The sequence below is a fragment of the Moschus berezovskii genome, chromosome 1 (genome assembly GCF_049115385.1).
Source record: "Moschus berezovskii isolate FMDL1 chromosome 1, NW_MosBer_1.0, whole genome shotgun sequence".
Classification (NCBI taxonomy): Eukaryota; Metazoa; Chordata; class Mammalia; order Artiodactyla; family Moschidae; genus Moschus; species Moschus berezovskii.
In genome coordinates, this window is record NC_142460.1 from 118,459,955 (window position 1) to 118,475,697 (window position 15,743).

At 40.6% G+C, this 15,743-nt stretch overlaps 1 protein-coding gene across 7 annotated transcripts in view; it reads left to right on the top strand.

Annotated features, from left to right (window-relative positions):
- PLD1 (phospholipase D1) overlaps positions 1-15,743 on the top strand; it is a 261,776-nt gene that overhangs the window by 223,300 nt on the left and 22,733 nt on the right. For 5 of the 7 annotated variants that reach the window (XM_088839115.1, XM_088839120.1, XM_088839100.1 and 2 more), the window contains 2 exons: positions 2,909-3,026; positions 4,981-14,718. The exons of 1 other annotated variant lie outside the window; for it this stretch is intronic. In XM_088839115.1, the coding sequence (XP_088695241.1) occupies positions 2,909-3,026; positions 4,981-5,205 (343 nt within the window). In that variant the 3' untranslated portion in view covers positions 5,206-14,718. Of the gene's footprint in view, positions 1-2,908; positions 3,027-4,980; positions 14,719-15,743 lie in introns of those variants that run through there. One more of the 7 variants, XM_088839107.1, reaches the window with a different exon arrangement.

Consider the following 15,743-nt stretch of genomic DNA (forward strand, 5'->3'; position numbering starts at 1 on the left):
TCTCCACTGCTCAAGCCACCTTCATCTCCCACCGAGATCACTGCAATGACTCCCAACTGGTCTCCCTGTTTCAACCCTCGCCCTGCACAGTCTATTCTCAACACAGCAGCCGTTTTTTTTAATATGTAAGTCAGATTCTGTCACTCCTTGCTCCAGTGCCTGCTGCTGCTGCTGAGTCACTTCAGTCGTGTCCGACTCTGTGTGACCCCTTAGACGGAAGCCCACCAAGCTCCCCCGTCCCTGGGATTCTCCAGGCAAGAACACTGGAGTGGGTTGCCATTTCCTTCTCCAATGTGTGAAAGTGAAAAGTGAAAGTGAAGTCGCTCAGTCGTGTCCGACCCTTAGCGACCCCACGGACTGCAGCCTACCAGGCTCCTCCATCCATGGGATTTTCTAGGCAAAGGTACTGAAGTGGCTTGCCATTGCCTTCTCCGCCAGTGCCTGCACTGCGTCCCAATTTCATGCAGTGTAAAAGCCAAAACCCTTCTGAGACCTGTTTCTCCACTTCTGTTTCCAGTGTAGCACAAGCCTTTGTATTTATTCCTTGAACCTGCCAGGCATGTGAGAAAAGGGCTCTGGACTCAGCTTAGATTCTAGCTCTGCTAATAGGATGTCTCCAATCTTGTGTTTCCCATTTACAAAATGGGAATCATGCACCATCAACCTCACAGGATTAAAATAGACGTGCTTTTTAACTTACAGGCTTTATGTAAGTACAAGAGCTCTTATCATTTTCAAATATGACCTCTGAAATTTGTCTTGCTTTGCTTGAGAATTTCTTATTATTTCTAGTCCTCTGTTTATATTTGATCAACTCAGACAATCTACTGCATGTCTTCTTTTATGCCAGGTATTCTGGGGATATGAGACTAACTAAATCATGTTCTCTCAAAGCATTTATGCACTAGAACTGGGAGATGGGCCTGTTAAAAGCAAAAAGTGCATGAATATTGCAGGTGTTCTGACAAAAACAAAGCATATGTGAAGCACAGTGTGGGGAACAAAGGAAGAAAGATTGACCGGAGAAATAGGAAATGGGAGAAGGAGGAGCCAAAAGAAGTTGTTTAGAGGCAACCTTGTGCTGAATCCTGAAAGATGGTAGGTGGGGAAGGAAAAGACTCCCTGACGACTCCCATCTCATACTCTTAAAGCACACCTGGCATTTACCACATTTCAGTCAGTTCCTTCTGAGGCTGATTCTTTATTCAGTGTTGATCTTACCCACCAAATTTAACTCCACCCAGAGAGGCTCCATGTCTTTCGTGTTCATTTCTATACCCTAGAGTTCAGCATAGTTCTTGGCCCAAGGGAGGGAAGAGGGAAGGTTAGAAGGAAAAAAGGCGGGTAAGAAAGTTGGGTCTTGGTTAAGAGCACAGGTTTAGGAGTTAGGTGATCCAGGTTGGAGTCCCAGGTCGACAGCTTATTAAGCTGTATGACCTTGAAAGAGTTACTTAAACTTTCTGTGCCTAGTTCCCTTTTCTGTAAAAGGAAAATAATAATAGTTGTTCCCTTTTTATTATTTTTTAATTTTTTTAAATAGTTACTTCCTCATAGGCTGTTGAGGATTTACTGAGATCATTTTTGGAAAGTGCTCAGCATATTGGCTGGTACATTCTTTGACTACCAGCCCTATCTTCCAAGGTCCTCACCCTCCTAGGCCAAATTACAAGGACTCTCTTAGAATGAAATGAAGGTCTTTCTTGTCTAACAGTTAAAACTTTCAAGCATTGTAACAACTTAGGGTTTTTTGTTTTGTTTTGCAACTTAGGATTTTTTTTTCATAAAGGCACACACTTAGTCTTTTTTTGTATATTTATTTATTTTTAATTGGAATATAATAACTTTCCAATATTGTATTGGTTTCTGCATATATCAACATGAATCAGCCATAGGTATATATATGTCGTCTCCCTCTTGAACCTCCCTCCCACCTCCCACCCCTTCCCACACCTCTAAATTGTCACAGAACACTGGTTTGAGTTCCTTGAGTCATACAGCAAATTCCCACTGGCTATCTGTTTACATACGGTAATGTGTATATTTCCTCAATTCATCCCACCCTCTCCCTCCCCTACTGTGTCCACAATCTGTTCTCTGTGTCTTCTTCTCCATTCAGTTCAGTTCAGTTCAGTTCAGTCGCTCAGTCGTGTCTGATTCTCCGCGACCCCATGAATCACAGCACGCCAGGCCTCCCTGTCCATCACCAACTCCCGGAGTTCACTCAGACTCACGTCCATCAAGTCGGTGATGCCATCCAGCCATCTCATTCTCTGTCGTCCCCTTCTCCTCCTGCCCCCAATCCCTCCCAGCATCAGAGTCTTTTCCAGTGAGTCAACTCGTCGCATGAGGTGGCCAAAGTATTGGAGTTTTAGCTTTAGCATCAGTCCTTCCAATGAACACCCAGGACTGATCTCCTTTAGAATGGACTGGTTGGATCTCCTTGCATTACTGCCCTGCAAATAGGATAACTGGTACCATCTTTTAGATTCCATATATATGTGCCAATATACAATATTTGTTTCTCTCTTTCTGACTTACTCCAATCTATATAATAAGCTCTAGGTTCATCTACTGCATTGGAACTGACTCAAACGCATTTCATTTTATGGCTGAATAATATTCCATTGTGTATATGTACCATTGCTTCTTTATCCATTCATCTGTTGATGGACATCTAGGTTGCTTCCATGTCCTAGCTATTGCAAATAGTGCTGCAATGAACACTGGGTACATGCTGTCTTTTTCCCTTGTGGACACACACTTAGTCTTAATGGCTTCCTTTGGCTTCCTTTCTAAGAAAATAGGCTTGTATGGTTGAGTGCCTGAATTACTGTACCGTTTGAAACAGTGCCTGCAAACAAACTGCTTCTGTCTCAGTTACTCATTCAGGAGGACACTTATATTTCAGGGTTGTTCTCGGCTATCTTTCTGGCCCTAGTGAAGACATTCAGGATCCAGTGAGTGACAAATTCTTCAAGGAGGTGTGGGTTTCAACAGCAGCTCGAAATGCTACAATTTATGATAAGGTGAGATTTTCATATCCTCCTCCTTTTTAAATTGAATCACATCACAAAAGTATATCATTATTTCTGCATATTGTTGGTACAGAGTATTCTTAATGAGTGTAAAAGCACAACATACCTCCAAACTATAATCATTCTTTGTAGACATTAAGAAAACAGAGTCAAAAAGAGCCATGGATTATGGTTTAGAAGAGACTTCAGTGGCATTCTGGTCTCAGATTCCAGAACCCATCATTAGCATCCTTAGCAGGTGGTTACCCAGACTTTGTATATGTCTAGTGACAAAAAGAAAAAGCAGATGGGATCAAAAAATGAGTCAAATGGGTTCAGCCCAGCTCACACAGTTGCTGGTGGTATGAGTATGTGTATAGTAATTTGATGTTCTGAGCCTTCCTTTCTTTCCTCTCTTATAAATTGGGAGGAATATTCATGAGGCGGTCATGAGGATAAAAAATAATCTGTTAAATGTATTTAGTACATAGCACATAGTAAATGATATTCAATGATGAAGCTTATTAATAATGAGAAACTTCCTCATTTGGACAGTTGTAATTTTGGAAAGGTGTTTTAAAACCAGCTTCATCTGTTAGGGAAGCCAAATGCCTCTTCTAGTATGTTCCATCCACTAGTGATGACACAGGGTGTGCAAGTTAAGAATCCCCCAACCCTGGAACAGGTTATGTCATGAAGTAGCTAGCTTTCTATCACAGAAAATATTCAAGCTGAGATCCATTGACTCTATCATATGACTGTCTATCATAAACAGGGTAAGAGGGCATTCTTCTTCTGACTTCCAGACTCCCTTCAGCACAGAAAATTCATCTGTGAACACGAAAATTCATGTTTCTAATGAAAGAACAGCTATATACATAGACCTATTTCATAGTGAGGACTCAAGGCCATGATTAAATAGGTCGTGTGTGTGGAGTATTTTTACAGTGCAGGGCACAGCCTAGTTTGGATCCTGGATTGGGGTGAATAACAGCCCTAGAAGACATTTGGGGAATAATCAGATCAATCTGAATATGGATTATATCTTAAATGACATGAAATTGATTTTCTGAGGCATGAGAATGGTATTGTGGATATATAGGCACATGTCCTTATTCTTAAGAAATGCATGCTGAGGTATTCAGGTGTGAAGTGTTATGATGTGTGCAACTTATTTTCAATTAGCAAAATACATGTATAACTGATAACTTTAAGTACAGGTACTGACATGAACATTTTTCAAAATAAAAAGAGAAAATATACCATTTTTCTTTTAGACGTGAACCTCCAGTGAAATTCAGGGATGATTATTATCCAAAAAAATTAACCTTAAAGTGGGCTGTCACTCTTGACATTATCCTGTGGTCAGTCACAGGATAATGCAGATTAGATATGCATGCATGTGTGCTCAGTCACTCAGTCATGTCTGACTCTTGTGACCCCATGGACTGTAGCCCACCAGGATTCTCTGTTCATAGGATTCTCCAGGCAAGAATACTGGAGTGGGTTGCCAGGCCCTCCTCCAGGGGATCTTCTCCACCCAGGGATTGAACCCAGGTCTCCACCATTGACAGACCAATTCTTTACCACTGAGCCACCTGGGAAGCACCCCTCCCCACATAGATCAGATATAGGATCTATCTTTTCTTTTTTTTTTCCATACTGCATGGTATGTAGAACTTCTCCAGCTAGGACTTGAACCCATTCCCCCTGCATGGAAACTCGGAGTCTTAACCACTGAACTACCAGGGAAGTCCTCTATGATTTTTTTTTTTTTTTGATGGAAGCAAATCTAGCACTCTCTGTAGCAAATAAAAGAAACAACCCTTCAGGTCTGTGATGTAACATAAAACTAATATATGTTTCATAAAACATAGGTTTTGTCTGTCAGAATGAGTAATTTCCATAAAGGGGATATGCTTTCTTTTAAACTTATCACTCAGTTTCCTATTTGCATTTTAATCAGGTGTTCCGGTGCCTTCCCAATGATGAAGTACACAATTTAATTCAGCTGAGAGACTTTATAAGCAAGCCCATATTAGCAAAAGAGGATCCCATTAGAGCAGAGGAAGAACTAAAAAAGATCCGTGGGTTCTTGGTGCAATTCCCCTTTTATTTCTTGTCTGAAGAAAACCTACTGCCTTCTGTTGGAACCAAGGAAGCCATGGTGCCCATGGAGGTTTGGACTTAAGCATTATACTTGTTTGCAGCTCAGAGACTTCCACTCTGAAGAGTACACGTCACATTCTGACTTTCTGGAGACCTAACAGACAAAGCAAGACCCAGAGCACACATCCACCCCTTGGATTGCAACTTTTTGGGTTGACTTGGAAGGGCTGCAGTCATACTGATGTAAGGACAATGAACGTCGGCATGGCTTTATAATTCCTCGTGCCTCTCCTTGTGAAAAAGGGACTGCGTTCTTAGGTAGCATATACCCAACAGCGTCAACACATATTTCAATTCCGTGATGTATACCGAAGTGCATTTTCTTTGCTAACAAGAATTTATCTGTAACTGATCTACATTGCTGAAAGTTGTCTGAAGCTCCTTAATTTCCTCTGATCCTCACACGTGCAGCTGTTGTTTTCTGGACCTGCCTTCATCTTGTAATCCATACAGGCTCTGTTTGACAGAGTGTTTATTGCTAGAAGATGTTGTGATGCTGCTTTGAGATTCTTGAAGGTTCCATGGGATGCTCTGCCCATCTGGTCCTGGAGTCGTGGTGTGCACCCAACCAAGGATGTGGTCCTTCTTCCTTTCCAGTGACTGAAAGGACAGGAGAGACATTAGTCTATACAGCAGCCCATGTTAGGTACTTTTGATAATATTGACAGTATGTATCTTGACACAACAGAGCAACAGGAAGGAATTAAATTTGGTTATTACAGCAGAGATTTCACTTTACCTCCAAAGGCTCTGACAAGATGTGTCCTTACGATAGGGCCCACCGGATCAGATTTGAAAACATGTGTAGGATTTTTTATTACACAGCAACCCATAAAACTCAAAGACAGAGCATACAGCCTTCAGAAATCACCAACATGTTGGTGGGAATCAGATTCAGATAAGGAAAGAACATTTCTTACAGTCCTGTAAAATTTCCTGCCATCTTTAGCTGCTGGATTGATTGAAATTGGAGTTTCTACATTTCAAAATAAAACCAGCAAATACAACTTGTCTTTCAAGAGAATCAGGGGCTTCATAACTCATGCCAAGTGAATGAGTATGAGCCCAGCCTTACTTGACATTCAGCTCTCCAGCTATGCTACCTTCTAGAAGAAAAATTGATTGTAAAATACATGCACCATCTCTTGCATTATTAAATAAGCATTAACATTCCACTAGAGTTCCAAAGAGGTTAGGATTACTTATTAATTCACACTACCCTCATCTGTGAATTGTTCAGGAAATCCAGTTCTCCTTTTTGGATGTTAACATACCCTTTGATACCCCATAGCTCTAGTTTTATTAAACAGAACTACTCTTACAACTTGAAGAACTAATGTGGGTTCCCAACAGGCCATAAAATATGGTATAGATGGGGCTTCCCTGGTGACTCAGTAAAGAATCTGCCTGAAATGCATGAGATCTGGGTTCGATGCCTGGGTCAGGAAGATCCACTAGAGAAGGGAATGGCAATCCACTCCAGTATTCTTGCCTGGAGAATCCCATGGACAGAGGAGCCTGGCAGACTATAGTCCATGGGGTCACAAAGAGTAGGACATGACTAAGTGACTAACACTTTCACTTTCACAGTTAGACTGGGTGCAATAATTACACCTCCATGGGTTACCCAGACAGAATCTCATCCAAAGAAGTAAGGACCCATGCTTGTTTCATAGAGCTGATCAGTTCAGTTCAGTTCTGTTCAGTCGCTCAGTCGTGTCCGACTCTCTGCGACCCCATGAATCACAGCACGCCAGGCCTCCCTGTCCATCACCAACTCCCGGAGTACACTCAAACTCATGTCCACAGAGTCAGTGATGCCATCCAGCCATCTAATTCTCGGTCGTCCCCTTCTCCTCCCGCCCCCAACCCTTCCCAGCATCAGAGTCTTTTCCAGTGAGTCAACTCGTCGCATGAGGTGGCCAAAGTATTGCAGTTTCAGCTTTAGCATCAGTCCTTCCAATGAACACCCAGGACCGATCTCCCTTAGAATGGACTGGTTGGATCTCCTTGCGGTACAAGGGCCTCTCAAGAGTCTTCTCCAACACCACAGTTCAAAAGCATCAATTCTTCGGCGATCAGCTTTCTTCACAGTCCAACTCTCACATCCATACATGACCACGGAAAAAACCGTTGCCTTGACTAGATGGACCTTGGTTGGCAAAGTAATGTCTCTGCTATTTAATATATTATCAAGGTTGATCATAACTTTCCTTCCAAGGAGTAAGCATCTTTTAATTTCATGGCTGCAATCAGCATCTGCAGTGATTTTGGAGCCCAAAAAAATAAAGTCTGACACTGTTTCCACTGTTTTTCCATCTATTTCCCATGAAGTGATGGGACCAGATGCCATGATCTTTGTTTTCTGAATGTTGAGCTTCAAGCCAACCTTTTCACTCTCCTCTTTTACTTTCATCAAGAGGCTTTTGAGTTCCTCTTCACTTTCTGCCATAAGGGTAGTGTCATCTGCATATCTGAGTTATTGATATTTCTCCTGGCAATCTTGATTCCACCTTGTGCCTCTTCCAGCCCAGCGTTCCTCATGATGTACTCTGCATATAAGTTAAATAAGCAAGGTGACAATATACAACCTTGACGTACACCTTTTCCTATTTGGAACCAGTCTGTTGTTCCATGTACAGTTCTGACTGTTGCTTCCTGACCTGCATACAGGTTTCTTAAGAGGCAAGTCAGGTGGTCTGGGATTCCCATCTCTTTCAGAATTTTCCACAGTTTATTGTGATCCTATTTAATCTTTTCCACTGGACTATCAGCTGATAGTCCAGTGGAAAAGATTAAATAGGAACATAAAGCCAGTGAAACAGCATAAAGTCAGTTAGCAGGAAAGAGACAGTGTTACACACCCACAAGAGAGTTTTACAAATGAGGTGAGACCATGTCACCAACAATGGAAATTAATATGTTTTTATGGTGGCCGAAGATGAAAAAATGGCTTCATTCTATAGCCATCATAAATAAGACTTTTGCTATTTGTGAAGTTTAGATTGGCATTTAAAGTGTTGAGTGTATGTGGAATACCTAAGGATTTCTCATATTTTCTTTTTAAATGTTTTTTAAAATGTAGAAGAGTCAAAAGACTGGCTCTTGAAAGGGCCCTTTCTCTTTAAAAAAAAAAAAAAGGAAAAAAGCACGTAATACACCCTCTCCCCATTTTATAGCTGAGGAAACTGAGACCCTTATTAGTTGAAGGACTCACTGAAGTTCACCCATTAGGACTAATGACATTGCTGCAGTCCACCACTGGCCTCTCCTTTCACTCATCACTGCCCCACCATGAGGAGATGCAATAAATAGATTTCACAGAGGTTGTCTCTAAGCTGTTTTGAACCCTGTGATCTTATGGATTTATGTGCTTGTCTGTCTCCCTCAACTAGAATGGAAGCTCCGTGGGGCAGGGGCTTTCCTGTGTTTTGTTCATATTGTTATCTCCAGAGCTTGAAACAGAGCCTGGTTCATAGGAGGTGCTCAGTACATGTTTGTTGGATGAATAAATGAGATGGAGGAGAGAGCTAATGAAATGAAAACCTTATGGAGTCTCAGACAGGAAATCTTCCTGCTGTTGCTAAAGAAACTGTTAGCAAGGTTCTTTTCTACTGAATCTTCTCAAAGGCAAGATGTTTATCTGCAAAGAGAGGGGCTACAAGATTTATTTGGGTAGATTTTATGGGAAATTCAGTGCCACAATTCCTTGCTTTGCAGTGGCAGCTTGCATAGTGCACCATTCTGTAAAAATTGCATGGGCTGTGGGCACAGATGTATGACCTAATTACCCATCATTCTCTGACACCATTTCTACCTACTAGAAGTTCAAATACTTTAACATTGCAATGTCTGATAGAAACTTTAAAATGCAAGGGATTTAGCATCTTGAAAAGCTATTATGAATCTGTACAACATTTTAAACTGACTATAATCTTTTGAAATTACAAAAGGTAATTACACCCTTTAAGTGCTGCACCTGAGATTCTGATAATCCATGTGATACTTTTTGCTTTCAAGAAGGGAAAAAAAATCTGATTATAAGAAGTGAAGGGTAGAAAGTGGTCATGGCCTATTAAAGCTATTCATGCTGGCCAAGCTTAGTCATTGGAGGACACTCAACACAGCAGGTCAGGTGCAGGCGTTTGCTCTGGAGCAAGTGTCCACTTGGCAACTCACCCTCCAATGGAACTGTCTTCTTTTTCAGCTGTAAAGCATCACAGAAGGGCTTGGAGAGCTGGTCATTAGATAATTGAGTGACATATTGTAAAACAAAACATCAATTTTATTTTAGTAGCATCTTTGGAAAAAAATTTATCTCTAGGTAATCAAAAATGTAAGCAGTTAATCTCTTATGTAATAATGGGAAAATATATTGTGAATTAACAGTCTTCCAGATGAAAACAGCAAGCCAGGAAACCTTTCTTTGCAGATGTAAGATAATAGGCGGAACAGGTTTTATATACATTATGAAGATCCTGCACTTCTTTCTGCCTCTCCTCATTCCTTATTCTTTCAACCACAGGCCCCGTCCAGAGCCCTTCCTTATTATGGAAACCATTTTAGAGGACAAGAAAGAGCTTTCTGGGGAAAAAAGAAAAAAACCATGTGGCCTCTATAATTAATTTTCAGTTTAACTCACACTTTTAAGTGACTGACAAAATATTACTATTTTTTAACAGAGGTAATGGTTCTTTTTAACATTTCTGATCTGATGTGGCACATGAGCATTCTCAGATGCCGGTCACCCTCTGGAGAGGGGCTAAATGTCTTCTCATTCCTCTCTATTCTCTCATTATGAAATGAGCAAATGTAATGGGATTTTCAGTGTGCTTAGGAATACAATTTTATTCCCTTGGAAGATCCTCTGAGGTCAATTAATACTGGCAATTTGGAGGTTTAAAATGAGTTTTACCAGGCATCAGTTCAGTTCAGTCGTTGAGTTGTGTCCGACTCTTTGCAACCCCATGGACTGCAGCACGCCAGGCCTCCCTGTCCATCACCAACTCCTGGAGTTTACCCAAATTCATGTCCATTGAGTCAGTAATGCTATCCAACCATCTCATCCTCTGTTGTCCCCTTCTCCTCCCACCCTCAATCTTTCCCAGCATCAGGGTCTTTTCAAATGAGTCAGTTCTTCGCATCAGGTGGCCAAATTACCAGGCATAGGCCTTGAGAAATTCTTGAATCTAGAAATTCACTGGAAAAGGAATTCACCGTCTATCAAAAAGTTGCAGGTGAAGAATCAGTGGATTTTCCTTATCTTGAGGGCCTAATGACATTTAATTCACATGTGATATATTACTAGGTTTGACTTCAGATTAGAAGGATTCATTAAAGGAACCAAAAATGCTGGGACTGAATTTATTATAGGTTATCTTATTTTTTCCTTTATATCAGTTTGAAATTTTAACTTAAAAACAAAAAGTTAATCTAAAATAAATGAAAATTTGTCACACTAATCATTTTAAACTTTTCCATTTTAAAATCAGAGACTGGGATGGCAGTCCAACCAAAATGTAGGCTTAAATACTCTTTCCTATCTCCAGCAACTCAATTGTTCACTTTATTCTAGACACGTGCACTTCAGTGAATGTCGTCCTACTTCTGCTCAACACTGGGAAATATAACATCATGTTCTCCTAAGGTATATTCCACTTGGATTCATCACATACAATGGTCTGGGTCAAAAATACTGACACTCTTCCTCAATCATTCTAAAAATTCATACTAGAGTATTGTAGTTGGAACACATCTCTGACACAAAAACCAAATACATATTGATGAACGTTCACCCATTCAGAATATTCAGGTATTCTGGACAGAACTCAGGCACCTAGCCTCACCATTATGACAGGCTTTGGCAAACTAAGACTGAGGCTCCTGTTTTTGTAAATAAAGTTTTACTTGATTGCAGCCATGTCCATTTGTTTACATGCCTCATGACCAAATGATCTGCGAATCCAAACTACTTGCTAGTAGTTTGGAAATGAAGTAGATTGAAATGTTTACTGATCCTTCCTATAGAGAGAGCAGAGAATGTCCAGTTGGAATACCTCAACCAAACAGATTTGGGTGAGTTTTAATCTCTTCCATGAGCAAGGTTTTCAACTCTTCCCTATCCCAGAGCCAGCATTCTATAATAGAATAATGGTGACAAGGTCAAGTTCTTTCAGGAATGAAAAATCATATCAATTTTGGTTCTGAGTTATTGTCAACTAATGCAATCTCCTCCCAGCTGAGCATTCAATATGGAAGCACTGTTGATAATGTTATTAACTAAAGTGTTCAGTGAGGATGGATAGACCTAACGGTTTGTGTTCAGAATGAAGATTGTGAACTCAAGAAACTCATTCTCCCTGGATTTTCCTTCTGTGAAGCCCTGGAAATGACACGTGTATCCATTCTCTGCCTCAGTGAAAGTCAGTGCTTTCGATGCCGACTCCCTTAGCTGACTTTTAAAATGTAAATATTCATTAATCAAGCAATTAAAAGTGTGAAATCAGCAGTGTCCCTCTCTTTGAAAAGAAGATTCCTTCTTCTGCACATGAGGTTTTTAGAGCCAGCACGATGTGGGTCTGAGCTGGAGACAGAAGTGTGCACCCTGGAGCAGGTGTCAGAGCCCCAGCGTCCCCTGCGTTCCCAGTCCTCCTCACAAGCTTCATGCCCGAGTCTCAGCAGCTCCCAGAAAGAGAAAGGAACAGAAGCCCCCCTTTCGCCTCCTCCTCTTTCAGTTACTGCCTAGTCCCTGAAGGGCGACCACTTTCCCCAGGTTTTGAAACAGAGATTAGTTTTGCCTATTTTCGTACCCCACTGGCTTTTTCAACAAGGACACCCTCAGCCTTTATCTCTACTACACGTCTTGCAAGCTCTCTTTGGCTTCCAGGGGACTGCTCACATTTGTAGACTCATCCTGGGCTCCTCTCTCTGCATTTCACCTCTTCAGGGTCTGGCTTGTTCTTCCCATTCCACTCGGTGCTCAGGTGATCCAATGGCTTCCCTGCCATCTCTCCGCTCACCCGCAGCCCTGCTCTCCCTTCTAAGCTCCAGATACATTAGATGTCTGAGCAATAACTATCTCTACTCCTCCACAAGGGTCTGAGAGAGCGAGTAGAGAGGCAGAGAGAAACCCATCAGAGGCAAAGCTGCAGCGTGGAGACCTGCCCTCTGCGGCACAGGTGACCTAAGAGGTAGGGGACAGCCTGTGTGGTGAGGCATCAACAGTGCCCCCTAGAGTGGGCCTGTGGATTTGTTTTCATAATATAGTAATTCTTATTCTAGAAGCTTGTAATTTCTTTGAAGACAAGGGTCTTCTTTCTTCATACTTCATATAGGGCTTGTCACAGTGAGTAGCATATTGTTCAGGTTATGTGGAAAGTGATTTGAAAGTTTTCTCTGCTCATGGTATGTGAGATTCATCAGGCCAATCTGTAAAGAGGATGAAAACATAAAGAATTGAGTTGTTTTATGTTAGAGTGGAGGAAAAGAAGTAGATTTCTAAATTCCTCTTTATGTTTACAAAGTCTCAATAACTTTTTAAAATATAGTTTGAGCTGTGATAATGGAACCTTTAAACCTCGTCAAAATCACATTTGAAAGATTAAAGAAAATTAAATAATTTTTCCAGTGATATTTGGCTATTCACTTTCTAGACAGTAAGTAGGTCAAAAGGTGGGTTTAGAATTGCACCAGATAACTCAGTGGGCAAACATTTACTGATTTATGAGAAACAAAAACAGGAGCAGTACTTTTAAAAAGTCTTTTAACATAAAGACATTTTCTGAGCCTCTTTTTCATAACAAGTCTTCATTCATAAGAAATTTTGCATTACAGTGCATTCCCTAGATAAAGAGAAGAGGACACTAAGGTAAAAGACAAAATCAGAAAAAAATTTTTCCCCACATTTTACTTATCCCACTAAGACTTCTTCTTAAGTTTTTATTGATGTACAGTTGCTTTACAACACTGTGTTAGTTTCTGTTCTACAACAAAGTGAATCAGCTATACGGACACATATATCCCCTCTTTTTTGGATTTCCTTCCCATCATACTAAGATTTTTTTTATTTATTTATGTTTTTATTGAATGAAATTCAATAAATTAAATTCTATAGTGCTTTACAGTTTTCAAATTTTCCATATACATGATTTCATATAATCCCATAATAAGCCCCTTTTTAAAAATCCCCCATCCCTATTGCCCCTTCATTCCCTCCCCACTGGTAACCATTAGTTTGTTCTCTGTATCTGTGAGTCTACTTCTTTTCTTGTTTTATTCACTAGTTTGTCGTATATTTTAGATTCCACATTAAGTGATACACAGTATTTGTCTTTGTTGTCTGATTTATTTCACTTACCAGAATACCTTCCAAGTCTATTCATGTGGCTGCAAATGGCAAAATTTAAAGTCAGGAAGTTCCTGATTGGCTGCTTAAATGATCTTTCCCTCACCCTGCTAATTACCTGCTCTTATGCCCAGAACAGCCCAGCCCTGGATCATAGACGCCTTTTTGTTTGAAACTGGTGCGAGATGTCATTGTGTGCTACTCCTCTCTATCACACTTTCATGTGCTCTTTCTTTTGAAACTCTGGATTTTTTTTCCAGTTTTTTTTTTTCTTTAATTTTAAATCTCAACTTCTAGTACAGAAGATTGAGTAAATCACATTCCCCAGTCCAAGGCCCATTAAGACTCCCTCTCTTGTTTAACTCATTTGTTACTTATTTTAATCTACACATTCCATTCATTTTCTCCTCCTTGCAGTGATCAGTATTAATCATTTTAATGTATTTTTGTATATCTTTTTACTTGAATGTATTCTTGTAAAATGTGTACTCTTGTTTGAGAAATTTTTATTTACGTAAATATTATTTCTGGGGAAGCACTAATTTTAATACCTAGGTATGTTGATGTATGCAGGTCCAACCTCTTGCATTTAATCATGGAGCTTACTGTTATGCAGTCATCACATTTCACCCATCACTTTCCCACAAACTGACCCCAGGTTACCTCCAGCTATCCACCACCACATAAATGCTATACTGAAAATCCTTATACCATAGGGCTGCTTGAGTAGCCTCACAATATGGCAGCTAGCTTCCGTCAGAACGAGTGATCCAAGAGACAACCAAGCAGAAAGCACATGTCTTTTATGACCTACTCTTGGAAGTCACAAACCATCATGTCAACAGTATCCTATTAATTACACCAGTCGGCACTATTCAGCGTGGGAGAAGACTAGAGGTCTTCCTTGACTTACGATGTGGTTATGCCCCAATAAACCCACTTTTAAGTTGAAAATATTGCTAAATCGAAAATGTATTTAGTATACCTAACCCTACCAAGGCAATGGCAAGCCACTCCAGCGTTCTTGCCTTGAGAATCCCAGGGACGGGGGAGCCTGGTAGGCTGCCGTCTATGGGGTCGCACAGAGTCGGACACGACTGAAGCGACTTAGCAGCAGCAGCAGCAGCAACCCTACCAGACACATTAGCCTAGCCTGTCTTAAATGTGCTTAACACTTACATTAGTCTGTATTTGGACAAAATCAACTAACATAAAGCCTATTTCAAAATAAACTGTGGAATGCCTCATGTAATTTATTGAATATTATACCAGAAGTGAAAACTTGTGTATGGTCGTATGGGTGCACAGTGGTTGTAATAATGTCAGTTGTTTACCTGTGTGATTTCACGGCTAACTGGAAGCTACGGGCTTGCCACCACTATCAGTACCATAGAGTACTGCACTGCATGTTCCGAGCCTGGGAAAAGATAAAATTTTAAATTTGAAGTATAGTTTCTACTGCATACTTATCCCTTCGAAAGTTTTAAGTCAAACCATCATTAGGTCAGGGACCATATATATACAGCATGAGCAGCAGGAGGTGAGGTCACTGGGGTCATTTGGAGGCTCGACACCATAAAAATCAACTATTATCCTTTTTTATTTGTTTTTAGTTGAAGGATAATTGCATTACAGAATTTTGTTGTTTTCTGTCAAACATCAACATGAATCAGCCATAGGTACACCCATGTCCCCTCCTTCCTGAACTTCCCTCCTTATCCCACCCCTCTAGATTTTCACAGAGGCCCTCTGTGAGCTCCCTGAGTCATACAGCAAATCCCCATTCGCTATCTATTTTACATATGGTGATGTACCTTTCCATGTTTCTCTCTCCATACACCTCACCCTCTCCCTCTTCCCCTCCTCCCATGACCATAGGTCTGTTCTCTGTCTGTTTCTCCATTGCTGCCCTGAAAATAAATTCATCAGTACCATCTTTCTAGATTCCATATATATGTGTCAGTAAATGATATTTATATTTTTCTTTCTAACTTACTTCTCTCTGTATAATAGGCTCTAGGATTGTCCACCTCATTAGACCTGACTCAAATGTGTTCCTTTTAATGACTGAGTAGTATTCCATTTTGTATATGTACCACAACTTCTTTATCTATTCATCTGTTGATGGACATCTAGGTTGCTTCCATAATCTAGCTATGTATAGTGCTGCAGTGAACATTTGGGTTGGGATTCAGTTCAGTTCAGTTTAGTCGCTC